Source organism: Babylonia areolata, chromosome 35 (genome assembly GCF_041734735.1).
Source record: "Babylonia areolata isolate BAREFJ2019XMU chromosome 35, ASM4173473v1, whole genome shotgun sequence".
Taxonomy (NCBI): domain Eukaryota; kingdom Metazoa; phylum Mollusca; class Gastropoda; order Neogastropoda; family Buccinidae; genus Babylonia; species Babylonia areolata.
In genome coordinates this window covers 26,521,808-26,537,257 of record NC_134910.1, presented here as the reverse complement: position 1 = coordinate 26,537,257, position 15,450 = coordinate 26,521,808, and the positions used below count along the sequence as shown (strand labels likewise).

Below are 15,450 nucleotides of genomic sequence, written 5' to 3'. Positions count from 1 at the left end.
CCCAAAAAGGGCTGCTTCAGGTATGACTGTATAATATAGCAGCGCACGTTCCAATCCTCTAATTTTACATCCAGATGAAAAATAAAGAAAAAAAAGAAGAAAGAAATAAACATTGGGGGAAAAAACCCTAACAACACAGGTTTAAAAAAGACAGGAAAAAAGACAATCAGATATGACTGTATAATATAGCAGCACACATTCCAATCTACTAATTTTACATCCAGATGAAAAATAAAGAAAAAAAAGAAGAAAGAAATAAACATCGGGGGAAAAAAAAAAACCCAACAAAACAGGTTTAAAAAAGACAGGAAAAAAGACATCCAGCCAACAGTCAACACACACACATCACCCACCACACCCTCCCTCCCCTCCGCACATACATAACCAGCGAATCAGCCTCAAATCAACTACAAACCGTGTCCACGTATCATCATCCAGTATTCTTTTTTTCTTTTTTCTTTTTTTTTTAACTTACACTGTGCACATCTCTTTGTGAATGAAAGGAAAGAGAGACAGAGACAGAGAGAGAGAGACAGAGACAGAGAGAGAGAGAGAAAGAGAGAGAGAGAGAGAGAGAAACAAACATCCACAAAAAAAATAAAATAAAATAAAACACCACCCTACTGAGAGAAGAAGAAACAGTTGACATTGCCTGCTCACACACACACACACACACACACACACTCTCACACACACACAAAACACAGAAGCGAACTCGCAGAATATTGATGTTCGTGTTGTTTTTTCTCCTCCTCGTCCTCCTCCTCGTCCTCCTCCTCTTCTTCTTCTTTCGCAGGGCCTCGCCAAAGAAAAAAAAGCCCAAAAAACCAACACATCCACACTGCCTTCACTTGTGTTGGCTACACTTTGTTTTTATGTTGCTGTTTTTTTTCTCTCTTTTTTTTTTGTCCACTGGACCAACATCACCCTCTCTCTCTCTCTTCTCCACCTCTTCTTCTTCTTCTTCCCTACAGTGACTACGACAGAGGGTACGTGGGAGGAGGGTTGGGGGGGGGGGGGAGGGGAGAGGTGGGTTAGCAGGGAGGGAGCGGGGTGAGGTGGTGGTGGTGGTGGTGTGTGTGTGTGTGTGAATGTGTGTCGTCTGTGGAGCATGCGCAAGTGGCTGTGTCGTGTAGCGTCGTGTAGCATGGTAGACGTGTGAGCGCAGAGGCGAGCGGCTCAAGACATGGAGGAGCAGGGCAGGCCGGGGGATCCCATCTGGGTCAGCACGCGGTCCAGCCACTGCAAGGGTCCGTTCAGGTGGATCTCGATCCAGCTGGGGGTGCTGGTCACCGTCTGTCGCCTGTGGACGCACACACACACACGCACGCACAGACACACACACACACAATTCACCTTTCATCATCTGATAACTGTCACCCTGACAGCAGCAACATGATCACTGCTTTAGTGATTCTACAACATTTCATCTGTCGTCTGTGGACACACACACACACACACACACTAATCCACAACATTAACTCACTCCAGACGAAGTAACGCTATAGCGTTCATAACGTTAGGTAGCGTTCCGGACGACGGAACGATATAGCAGTTTCGACAATCAAAATTTTTCCACGTTTTCCTCATGGTGTAGCATAACAATCGCAGCTACACCGGGCACTGCGAATGTGTCAAGGGTCGAATGGAAAGTTTCTTCAAGAGATTCCGTAACAACACACTCCACAGCGAGCCAGCCAGTTCAGGACCCCACACGACAAGCTAATCTGCATACGTATTGAAAATGGCGTTGCAGGTGATACAAGTGGAAATTTTTTTGGAGTTGACCACATCATGACAGCGGCTTTTACCGCTGCTGAAGTGATTGAAATGCTTCAAACTGAAGGTTTCGACATCAACGAGGATGATGAAGTTGTTGAATAAAGTATCTGCAGCAAAGAAAGCAACCAGCAAGAAGGTACTGAAAGTGACTCAGCTTCTGAAAGCAGTGAAAAGGGAGGGGGGTGGGCGTTCACACGACGTAAGGAGAGGGGTCAGTGGGTCAAGTACAGTGAGTTTCATTCATTTACTTAATGTTTTGTATTTTTTGTGATTTTTTTTCCTGACCCAAACAAATGGGTCGTCTGTAGGGGAAAGCAAGGGAGAGAACTATTCGTCCGGAGTGAGTTAACTCACTCGGGACGACAAGTTTTCTCCCTTGCTTTTCCCCACAGACGGCCTATTTGTAAGGGTTTGGAAAAAAATTACAAAAAATACAAAATACTGTGTAAGAAAATGAAACTTTCAGAACTGGTTTATTATGTGTTGGGCTATTACATATAAAAAAAATCAAATTTCTCATCTTATTTTTACAGTTTTGCCATATGTAGAAAATACTGCCAATTTTTCGCCCAGAATCACCATACCTATGCTCGCTTTCTGCATTAAATTCACTTTCTTCTTCGTCATCATCCACCTCTTCAATGTCCGACCCTTCAGTTTGTAGCATTTCAAGTACTTCGGCAACACTAAAACATTGCCGTCACTGCCTTGTTCGCTTCACAACATTCTGAGAAGAGCCCGCTTTGCTAACAGGCTGGCACGCGAGCAGACGACCGGTCAGTGACTTTGTCAGCGTGTGTGCAAGACAGGCCACACATCCCAGGCTGACCAATCATATTGTTCGATTGTGGAGTGACCCAGAATAGGGCACTCTGCTTGGCTAATCACAAAATCACGCGTACAGCGCATGATGGAATTTTACTTTCGGAGAATGCTATTCCATTCCTTCGTCTGAATCCGAATACATTTTGTGTAGGAATGCATGAGCATTCCTTCGTCCAGAGAGAGTTAACCATCCTTTGACCACTGTCCAGGCACTGGTGGAGAGCCAGTAGTAACATGTACATTGCTTAAGTGATGGAAAATATTTTGTCTCTGGACACTGCTGATCTACAAACCTTTCATCCTTTGACCACCGTCGTCCTGACAGTAGCAACATGAGCATTGCTTTGGTAATAGACAACATTTCAACAACAATCTGCCTGAAGATCTAGTCATGTATGTGTTGTGTTGTGTTGTGTGTGTGTGTGTGTGTGTGTGTGTGTGTGTGTGTGTTGGACAATGAGATGGGCGGTATGAGTTGGTAATGCAAAAGGATGAAGTGCAAAGATTAGTCATGCTATCCTATTTGGACACAGATGTTAACTGTCTTAGTACTGAAAGAGTTAATCCCCACACAATGAAACACAGGCGTTAACTGCCTTAGCACTGAAAGAGTTAATCCCCACACAATAAAACACCAGCGTTAACTGCCTTAGTGCTGAAAGAGTTAATCCCCACACAATAAAACACAGGCGTTAACTGCCTTAGTGCTGAACCGATTCATCCCTGAACAACGACGGCAATCACACAGGCGTTCAAAACTCTCACCTGTACTCTGCTCCCCACCCCTTCACAAAGCTCATGCGGATGGTGCACATGCGAGTCAGCTGGTAGACAGACTCGAACCCCTGGTTGACAGACTGGGCCAGCAGGGCAGCAAACTCCTGGTTGTTGAAGATCTTCAGGTTACAGCCTGTGGAGAAATACAGCACGCCATGTGATCATTCTGGTTGTTGAAGATCTTCAGGTTACAGCCTGTGGAGAAATACAGCACGCCATGTGATCATTCTGGTTGTTGAAGATCTTCAGGTTACAGCCTGTGGTAAAAATACAGCACGCCATGTGATCATATGGCTGTTGAAGATCTTCAGGTTACAGCTGTGGAGAAATACGGCAAGCCATGTGATCATTCCTTCCTTCCTCAAAACTAAAAAAAAAAATCCAAGCTTTTTATGTATTGAGTATAATTTCAAAATGTAATGTTTAAGATGACAAAGATCAGTTTAAAGCAAATTATGTCCCCTAGCATTAATTACAGAGTAATTTCCCTTTTTACTATCTGCACCAAATGTTTGCAAAATAAAATGAAACTTCCATGCTTAGCAAAAGTTCCTGTTTGAACAAAAAATGATAATAATGACTGCTCTTGTTGTTGGGTCAGAATATCAGATCAAAGTGGCAAGTTTACAGAATACAAAAAATATAAATATAACAGTAAATGCAGTTTGCATATAATTAGGCTTCATTTTTTTTTTTTTTTTTGGTGCCCATCCCAGAGGTGCAATATTGTTTTAAACAAGATGACTGGAAAGAACTGATTTTTTCCTATTTTTATGCCTAATTTGGTGTCAACTGACAAAGCATTTGCAGAGAAAATGTCAATGTTAAAGTTTACCACGGACACACAGACACACACACACACACAGACAACCGAACACCAGGTTAAAACATAGACTCACTTTGTTTACACAAGTGAGTCAATGAAAAATGTAATAAATACCCAGGCTCACACCTTCCGCTACCAAGGACAATAACGAAATCATTTTCATCTTCCTTTCTTGCACATTTATTCTTCCGGATATTTTGAAATGATGAACCCCCTTTCCCACAACAAATATAATCACGAACACATTCTTACCACCGGCCTAACACACTCTCATTCAGTTCAAATCTAACCTACTTCAAAAATTCAACACCACTCTAGATCTAGACATAACACTGAAAGACGAGCTCAGACGAAGAACCAAAACTGACATTTTGAATCCTGAGGAGGGAGCCAGCTAAACAAAATAACACAAGGAGGGTCGCTGGTCCTCAACAGTCTGGCACTTCAAATTCCAGATACAGTCATCCTACTTTCATCCTACAGCATTCTCTCTACAAATTTGATGCTCGCATCTCTCTCTCTCTCTCTCTCTCTCTGTCTCTCAAACCAGAAAGTCAAGTCGATCCCTCGACTCCTCATCCCAACTTCCGACTCTCCAATCCGACCAATCAGAATGCAGCACACAAAAAAGCATGCATTTCGCTTCCTGACAGGTGCTATTTTATTTTGTTGTATTGCTGTTTTGGGTTTTTTTTACCTGGCGGGATTTTGCAGACTGTGGCAGGGTGCCAACCATAGCGCTGGTTGCAGTTTGGACTCTGGACAAACACTGCGTTCTCGCTCAGGCACTCGGCAAACACCTCCCCTCCAATGTAGTACAGACGTACACCCTTTCCTGCAAACACACAACACAACATAACACCTCCCCTCCAATGCAGTACAGACGTACACCCTTTCCTGCAAACACACAACACAACATAACACCTCCCCTCCAATGCAGTACAGACGTACACCCTTTCCTGCAAACACACAAAACAACACAACACCTCCTCTCCAATGTTGTACAGACATACACCCTTTCCTGCAAACACACAAAATAACATCCACCATTGAAAAGAAGAAATAAATTGCTGTGTATTCTTCAATTTTGTACAGACGTACACCCTTTCCTGCAAACACACAAAACAACATCCACCATTAAAAAGAAGAAGAAGAAAAAAAGAAAAAAATTGTTGTGTATTCTTCAATTTTGTGCCACCTCCCCTCCAATGCAGTACAGACGTACACCCTTTCCTACAAACACACAAAACAACATCCACCATTGAAAAGAAGAAGAAAGAAAAATTGCTGTGTATTCTTCAATTTTGTGCCACCTCCCCTCCAATGCAGTACAGACGTACACCCTTTCCTACAAACACACAAAACAACATCCACTATTGAAAAGAAGAAGAAAAAGAAAAAATTGCTGTGTATTCTTCAATTTTGTGCCACCTCCCCTCCAATGCAGTACAGACGTACACCCTTTCCTACAAACACACAAAACAACATCCACCATTGAAAAGAAGAAGAAAGAAAAATTGCTGTGTATTCTTCAATTTTGTGCCACCTCCCCTCCAATGCAGTACAGACGTACACCCTTTCGTGCAAACACACAAAACAACATCCACCATTAAAAAGAAGAAGAAGAAGAAGAAAAAAAAATTGCTGTGTATTCTTCAATTTTGTGCAGGTGTTCACCATTCCCTGCAATCAACCAAAACAACACTGACAAAGAAAATTTTAAAAATCTTTGTTGTTTATTTTCCAATGCAGTGAAGACAAACACCCTCTACTGCAAGCACCCAACACAACATCCATCATTAAAAATATTTTTAAAATGTTCTTTATTCTCTAATGTAGAATAGACGTACACCCAATCCTGGAAACACCCAAACAACTTCTACTGTTCAAAGAAAAAGAAAAAAAAACCAAAAAAACAACAACAAACTTTGTTGTTTATTCTCCAATGTTGTACAAACATACATCCTTTCCTGCAAACGCCCAAACAACATCCACCATTAAAAAAAAAAAAATAAAAAAAAATAAATAAAATCTTCCTTGATAATTTTCTAGTTCAGTCCAGTCCATCCTGTCCTGCTAGCACCTAAACAACATCCACCATTCTAAATAAAAAAAATCTTTCTTGATTATCATCCCCCAGCTCAACATAAAGGGACACATCAAAGCTAAAAGAACTGTCCATGCTGATGGCTGATAAAATAAGAGAAAAAAAAGATATTCTAAAATATGCACACCCCTTGACTGCCATAAACGTATTATCTACGTGCATGGTGACGTCACTGATGACGTCATCAGAAAAAGGGAAACAGCTCTGGAAGGCTGGAAATTCACACAGTTTGTCTAGAGAGTGGTATATCTCCAGACTATTTTCTCAGTTTTAGGCTTACTGTTTTGGATAATGCTTTATGACCTGAAACACCACTTTCTGCTGTTTTCCCCCTAGGACTGATTAAATCAAAAAGGAAACAAAACCTAACAAAACCCCACACCAACCTAATAAATAAAAAAATTTAAAAAAACTCACTCCAACCCAAACCTCCATGGTGAGTTCTTTGCTTTATTCACAGACTTTCTAAAATGTGTTTCAATATAAAAAGATGTAATTTAATTTTTAAAACGACCGACAAACAGAACGAAACTAAACCAACACCACCCCTAAAACACACACAGACAGACAGACACACACACACAGACAAAAATAAAATAAAATACTGCAAAACGTCTTAACACCGAGTTGCAGCAAAATTTTGGCCAAGGGGAGCAAACTGGTGTGCATCAGTTTTTACAATGGTACAGAATACGAAACACACACACGCAACCTTCCCCTCTCAGTCCCTCACATGGAATCCCATGCGCGGTTACAAAGATTCGAACCCGGGACCCTCAGATATAAAAGTCCAACGCTTTAACCACTCAACTATTGCGCCCGCTATATGCGGGGAAAGTTGACTACAAGTGTCAATCTTTGGTTACAATGTGTAAAAAAAAAAAAAAAAAAAAAATCCCTTCGGTTTAACATGAGTGATGACCCGTAATGTGTCAACTATAGGTGCAGGGGAAACAAGTTACCCCCCTCCACCCTCCCCCCCAGCCCCCTCCACCTCCCCCCCCACCACTGACCTATGTGGCGCCGGGTCATCTCCACTTGCTGTGTGCGGTTGACGTTGGACAGGAGGCCCAGGCAGAAGCGCTCCGAGTTGGACGGGTCAGTGAAGCCATCGACGGTCAGCGAGGGCTGGGAGGCATGGAAGGTCTCCCCCACGCGCGTGTTCAGCTCGTAGTAGGCGATGGAGCACCAAAAGTCCGGCTCTTTGTAGGTCACTGGTTGAAGGTCGCTGTTTTCTGCTGTGGGGTGGGAGAGGAGAGGAGGGGAGGGGAGAGAGGGAGGGGGTCAGATAATAATGATAATAATAATAATAACGACGATGATTACAGCAATAATGCAATAATAATACTAATGATGACACTGTAAATCCTCCTCCTACTGCTACTACTGATAATAGTATAAATGATTTAGAAAAAAAAAAAAAAAGATTTTGATGCGATAACAACTACTGCTAACAATAAGTAGTACATTTACATAGCGGTTTGAGACCCTTCAAAGTGATTTAAAAAACCAAAGAAGTCAGACACAAAACACACACACACTCACGCATGCATGCAAACACACACACACACACCCACACCCACAAACACACACACTCACGCACACACAAACACACCCACATGGCAACACACACACACACACAAAAAACAACAACATGCAAGTAAGAAAACCTTAATATATAGAACGGCGTGCCTAAATTATGTAAAGACTGTTTGAAAAGGACTGTTGTTAGATTAGATTTTTTGAAAGGCTGTGAAGACGGGCGCAATAGCCGAGTGGTTAAAGCGTTGGACTGTCAATCTGAGGGTCCCGGGTTCGAATCACAGTGACGGCGTCTGGTGGGTGAAGGGTGGAGATTTTTACGATCTCCCAGGTCAACATATGTGCAGACCTGCTAGTGCCTGAACCCCCTTCGTGTGTATATGCAAGCAGAAGATCAAATACGCACGTTAAAGATCCTGTAATCCATGTCAGCGTTCGGTGGGTTATGGAAACAACAACATACCCAGCATGCACACCCCCGAAAACGGAGTATGGCTGCCTACATGGCGGGGTAAAAACGGTCATACACGTAAAAGCCCACTCGTGTGCATACGAGTGAACATGGGAGTTGCAGCCCACGAACGCAGAAGAAGAAGGCTGTGAGGGACTGAAAGACAGCAGTCAGTTCCAGGTGGTCACTGCTGAACAATGAATAGCTCTCCGACCGTGTGCTGCCCTCTGTTGAATTTGGGAGACACAAAAAGATTCGATCATCAGAGAGACCATCTTGATTAAGTGTTATAAACTGAGGTGTGCCCAGGCACGGTCCAGTTTGAGAAGAGGCAGTCAGGGGAAATAAGAGTGTGTGTTTTTTTTTTTAAGTGTGCGTTTAGGTGCTGAGTGGACAGGTCTGATATAATCACACACACACACACACACACACACACATGGCAACACACACACACACACACACACACACACACACACAAAACAACAGCACGCGAGTAAGAAAACATACTCAGAACGGCGTGCCTAAATTATGTAAAAACTGTTTGAAAAGGACTGTTGTTAGATTAGATTTTTTGAAAGGCTGTGAGGGACTGAAAGACAGCAGTCAGTTCCAGGAGTTCACTGCTGAACAACGAATAGCTCTCCGACCGTGTGCTGCCCTCTGTTGAATTTGGAAGACACAAAAAGATTTGATCATCAGAGAGACCATCTTGATCAAGTGTTATAAACTGAGGTGTGCCCAGGCACGGTCCAGTTTGAGAAGAGGCAGTCAGGGAAATAAGAATGTGGGTGTTTTTTTTTTAAGTGTGCGTTTAGGTGCTGTGTGGATAGGTCTGATATAATCACACACACACACACACACACACACACACACACACACAAACACACACACTCACACACACACACAAACACACACACTCACACACACACACTCACACACACACACTCACACACACACAAACACACCCACATGGCAACAGACACACACACACACACACTCACACACACACAAACACACACACACACACACAAACACAAACACACCCACATGGCAACACACACAAACACACACAAAACAACAACACGCGAGTAAGAAAACATACTCAGAACGGCGTGCCTAAATTATGTAAAAACTGTTTGAAAAGGACTGTTGTTAGATTAGATTTTTTGAAAAGCTGTGAGGGACTGAAAGACAGCAGTCAGTTCCAGGAGTTCACTGCTGAACAATGAATAGCTCTCCGACCGTGTGCTGCCCTCTGTTGAATTTGGAAGACACAAAAAGATTTGATCATCAGAGAGACCATCTTGATCAAGTGTTATAAACTGAGGTGTGCCCAGGCACGGTCCAGTTTGAGAAGAGGCAGTCAGGGAAATAAGAATGTGGGTGTTTTTTTTTTAAGTGTGCGTTTAGGTGCTGTGTGGATAGGTCTGATATAATCACACACACACACACACACACACACACACACACACACAAACACACACACTCACACACACACACAAACACACACACTCACACACACACACTCACACACACACACTCACACACACACAAACACACCCACATGGCAACAGACACACACACACACACACTCACACACACACAAACACACACACACACACACAAACACAAACACACCCACATGGCAACACACACAAACACACACAAAACAACAACACGCGAGTAAGAAAACATACTCAGAACGGCGTGCCTAAATTATGTAAAAACTGATTGAAAAGGACTGTTGTTAGATTAGATTTTTGGAAAGGCTGTGAGGGACTGAAAGACAGCAGTCAGTTCCAGGAGTTCGCTGCTGAACAACGAATAGCTCTCCGACTGTGTGCTGCCCTCTGTTGAATTTGGGAGACACAAAAAGATTCGATCCTCAACAACAAGGTCAGAGAGACCATCTTGATAAAGTGTTATAAAGTGAGGTTTGCCCAGGCACCATCCGGCTTGAGAAGCAGCAGTCAGGGAAATAAAGAGTGTGGGTTTTTTGGGTTTTTTTAAGTGTGCGTTTAGGTGCTGAGTGGATAGGTCTGATATAATCACACACACACACACACACACACACACACACACACACAAACACACACGCACACACAAACACACCCACATGGCCCCACACACAAACACACACAAAACAACAACACGCGAGTAAGAAAACATACTCAGAACGGCGTGCCTAAATTATGTAAAAACTGTTTGAAAAGGACTGTTGTTAGATTAGATTTTTTGAAAGGCTGTGAGGGACTGAAAGACAGCAGTCCGTTCCAGGTGGTCACTGCTGAACAACGAATTGCTCTCCGACTGTGTGCTGCCCTCTGTTGAATTTGGGAGACACAAAAAGATTCGATCGTCAACAACAAGGTCAGAGAGACCATCTTGATCAAGTGTTATAAAGTGAGGTTTGCCCAGGCACGGTCCGGCTTGAGAAGAGGCAGTCAGAGAAATAAGAGTGTGGGTTTTTGGGGTTTTTTTAAGTGTGCGTTTAGGTGCTGAGTGGACAGGTCTGATATAATCACACACACACACACACACACACACACACACACAAACAACCCCCCACCCCTCCCTCCCACCACCACCCCTTTCTAATGTTTCATGTATTTAACTCGGCGTGTTTTTTGGGGGGGTTTTCTACACCCTCTGTCAAGCTGATGATAATTTGATGCCACCCCCCACCCCCACCCCACACCCTTCGTCCCCCCCTGCCTAATTAAGTAAATGCTCCCTAATCCCTCTTAATTCACTTCAACAACAAACAAATCCCCATTCCTAAAAAAAATTTTTTTTTTAAAAAAAAAAGGTCAAAAAGGCATGCCACCTTTATAATTAACATTTATTATGAATAAGAATTTCTTTTCTTTTTCTTTCAGAAATAATTTCTCCTCACCAGACCCTTATCTCAGTCTGCTATATTGTTTTATTCTCCCTGAGCCTTGTTTTTTTGTGTTATTTTTTCATATAAAAATAAACTCTCTCTCTCTCTCTCTCTCTCTCTCTCTCTCTCTATATATATATATATATATATATATATATATATATATATATATTTAATGAACTGCAGTGTAGTATGGATTAGTCCACACTGACACCACCTTGAAACCCAAACTTTCTGACATCTCCCTGATGCTGTATATCTGTTTTCATGCTCGTTTTCTTTTTGACTGAAGAAGACAAGTTTTCGCCCCAAAATGTCTTTATTATCCACCCCCCCCCCCCCCACGTCCCCCAACCCCTCCCACCACACACACACACAAAGTCACAAAGTGACTTCACAACTGTAATGAATGATCTGTTTGCCTTGCCGAGGGCTTTCCAGTGGCTTCCCTCCCCTTGGGGGACTTCTCTTCCAGTAGTGCTATTGTCTCCCTTCGTTTGCTCCCACTCCCTGACTGAGAGGACCCCTGATTGGGCGAGTGATTGTATTGTATTGTATTGTATTGTATTGTATGATTGGGCGAGTGATGTCTGTATCGTATTGTGTTGTGTTGTATTGTATTGTATGATTGGGCGAGTGAGGTCTGTATTGTATTGTAATGTATTGTATTGTACTGTACTGTATTGTATTGTATGACTGGGCGAGTGAGGTCTGTACTGAATTATATTGTATTGTATTGTATTGTATTGTATTGTATGATTGGGCGAGTGATGTCTGTACTGAATTATATTGTATTGTATTGTATTGTATGATTGGGCGAGTGATGTCTGTATCGTATTGTGTTGTGTTGTATTGTATGACTGGGCGAGTGAGGTCTGTACTGAATTATATTGTATTGTATTGTATTGTATTGTATGATTGGGCGAGTGATGTCTGTATCGTATTGTGTTGTGTTGTATTGTATTGTATGACTGGGCGAGTGAGGTCTGTACTGAATTATATTGTATTGTATTGTATTGTATGACTGGGCGAGTGAGGTCTGTACTGAATTATATTGTATTGTATTGTATTGTATTGTATTGTATTGTATTGTATTGCACTGAGTGAAGCTCAGGCTGTTCTCCCTCAAGGAAAGCATGTTGCTACAATGCAGTGCTACCTCCCCCCCCCCACCCCCACAAGCCCTCCCCCACCCCCCCTCTCCTCTCCCCACAACTCCCCCCCTTCCCATCCTGCCTGCAAGTATAAAGTAACTGCTTTCCTATCAAACTAAATTCTGTACTGCTTTCTATCTTTCACAGCCGCTCTCCCACCCCACCCCCCACACCCACTCCCCCCTCCTTTTAAGCGAAAGACCCCAGGACAACTTACGGATGGGTGGACTTGGCGACACATCCACGCCATCTGAAACAAAGAAGTACCTCTGACATTATAATACTGCATTTATTTTCACGGTTAAAACTTGCCCTAACTTAGATTTTTTTTTTCCCCAGTGATAAATTCAGTAACAACACACACACACACACTCACACACTCAAACATTCACACACACACACTCACATGCATAATCACACACACACACACACATTCATAACCACACACACACAGACATACAAACACACACACTCGCACACACACAAACTCAAACACCCAAGACAATTATCTTCAGTTTAAAAAGAAAAACAGACAAGAAAAAAAAAAAACAACTGTTAATCAACTCTTCATGGACAACTGCATGCAAGGCAAGAACTTGTGCCTTGTGCCTCCTGGGGGGAATGAAATGTTACATACATACATATATATATTTTACACATGCCATAACAACATTATTGTCTACATCAACAGAGCACAGAAACAGAATAATGCACAATAAATAATAATAATAAAAGAATAAATGATAATAACAATAATCATCATACCCAAAGACAGAGACAGGGATCTACCTGTACAAGCACACATACAACTCACGCGAGACAGAGAGATGAGAGAGAGAGAACTCAGAACTCATAAAAGTTTAATTGTAGAAGGCCTTCTGACCCATTACAATGTAGAGCACACACACACACACACTCCATCCCCCCCCCCCCCCCCCCCCCCCCCCAATGCAAACACATGAATCGAAAAATCAAAATGGTAAATGCCTTCCATCATGAGCAAGTCCGCTTAAACATGTACGTTCGTTGTTTTAAAAGTATAACATAACAGAACTCAGGTTGTGCCGGTTATCATAATAAAGCAGAGTGATAAATAAAGCGACCTAGATCATGAAGGATTTTTGTGTCATGCATTATAAATTCTAAACTTTTGTCAGAGGGATGTTTCGTGTACCAACATGAGAGAGAGAGAGGGAAGGAGAGAGAACTCAAACTCTGTGTGTGTGTGTGTGTGGGGGGGGGGGGGGGGTGAGACAGACAGAGAAAAGACAGAGAGAGATAACAGACAAAGGAACAGACAGACAGAGAAAAGACAGAGAGAGATAACAGACAAAGGAACAGACAGACAGACAGACAGACAGAGAAAAGACAGAGAGAGATAACAGACAAAGGAAGAGACAGACAGACAGACAGAGAAAAGACAGAGAGAGATAACAAAGGAACAGACAGACAGAGAAAAGACAGAGAGAGATAACAGACAAAGGAAGAGACAGACAGACAGACAGAGAAAAGACAGAGAGAGATAACAGACAAAGGAAGAGACAGACAGACAGACAGAGAAAAGACAGAGAGAGATAACAAAGGAACAGACAGACAGAGAAAAGACAGAGAGAGATAACAGACAAAGGAAGAGACAGACAGACAGACAGACAGACAGAGAAAAGACAGAGAGAGATAACAGACAAAGGAACAGACAGACAGACAGACAGAGAAAAGACAGAGAGAGATAACAGACAAAGGAACAGACAGACAGACAGACAGAGAAAAGACAGAGAGAGATAACAGACAAAGGAACAGACAGACAGACAGAGAAAAGACAGAGAGAGATAACAGACAAAGGAACAGACAGACAGACAGAGAAAAGACAGAGAGAGATAACAAAGGAACAGACAGACAGACAGAGAAAAGACAGAGAGAGATAACAAAGGAACAGACAGACAGACAGACAGAGAAAAGACAGAGAGAGATAACAGACAAAGGAAGAGACAGACAGACAGACAGACAGACAGAGAAAAGACAGAGAGAGATAACAGACAAAGGAACAGACAGACAGACAGAGAAAAGACAGAGAGAGATAACAGACAGACAGACAGAGAAAAGACAGAGAGAGATAACAGACAAAGGAACAGACAGACAGACAGACAGAGAAAAGACAGAGAGAGATAACAGACAAAGGAACAGACAGACAGACAGACAGAGCACCCACCCATGTCCTGACTGTCAGTAGTTTCTCCTTCCTCGCTCAGGTATCCTGGAGGTGGAGTGTCTGGAAACAGAAACCAAACGCAACGTCACCACCCTCCTCACTCACGCCTCACTGCCCTCATCCCACTCCCCTATCATTTACACGCAACAATACTCTAAACTATCGTCTCTAAAAAGAGGCGTCGTTGACAAATTTGCCGACGGGGTGCAATAGCCAAAATGGTTAAAGCGTTGGACTTTCAATCTGAGGGTCCCCGGTCCGAATCTCGGTAATGGCGCCTGGCGGGGTGAAGGGTGGAGATTTTTCCCATCTCCCAGGTCAACATGTGTGCAGACCTGCTAAGTGCCTGAACCCCCCTTCATGTGTATTATGCAAGCAGAAGGTCAAATACGCACATTAAAGATCCTGTAATCCATGTCAGCGTTTGGTGGGTTATGGAAAAAAAAGAACATACCCAGCATGAACATCCCCGAAAACGGAGTATGGCTGCCTATGTGTGGGGTAAAAACGGTCATGCACATAAAAGCCCGCTTGTGTACATACGAGTGAACGTGGGAGTTGCAGCCCACGAACGAAGAAGAAGAAGAAGAAAACAAATTTGTTGACAACAAGGCAACATTGTAAAACACACACACACACACACACACACACACACATACACAGAGGTATTTCATCCATAGAACAACAAGAAGTTAGATCTTCCAATAAAAAAAGGAATTCATAATGATTTATTCCACACAGCACTAGTTCATGTCGTACATTTTATGCTCTGTGATCTGTACTGTATAAACACTCAATTTAAAAAAAACAACAACAACAAAAAACAAAAAAACAAAGAAACAGATTACATATGAAACGAAATTCGATTCGATTCGCAAAGTGAAAACAAAGTGCCC

General features: G+C 42.6%; 1 protein-coding gene across 2 annotated transcripts in view; it reads right to left on the bottom strand.

Annotated features, from left to right (window-relative positions):
• Positions 1-976: 976 nt before the first annotated feature.
• The window catches only part of LOC143277837 (mothers against decapentaplegic homolog 3-like), a 99,993-nt gene continuing 85,519 nt past the window's right edge, over positions 977-15,450 (bottom strand). The window contains exons 4-9 of one of the 2 annotated variants that reach the window (XM_076582749.1): positions 14,555-14,614; positions 12,566-12,598; positions 7,331-7,552; positions 4,908-5,045; positions 3,373-3,517; positions 977-1,303 (exon numbers count right to left, since the gene is read on the bottom strand). In XM_076582749.1, coding sequence (XP_076438864.1) covers positions 1,180-1,303; positions 3,373-3,517; positions 4,908-5,045; positions 7,331-7,552; positions 12,566-12,598; positions 14,555-14,614 — 722 coding nt within the window. In that variant the 3' untranslated portion in view covers positions 977-1,179. Of the gene's footprint in view, positions 1,304-3,372; positions 3,518-4,907; positions 5,046-7,330; positions 7,556-12,565; positions 12,599-14,554; positions 14,615-15,450 lie in introns of both variants that reach the window. The other variant, XM_076582748.1, reaches the window with a different exon arrangement.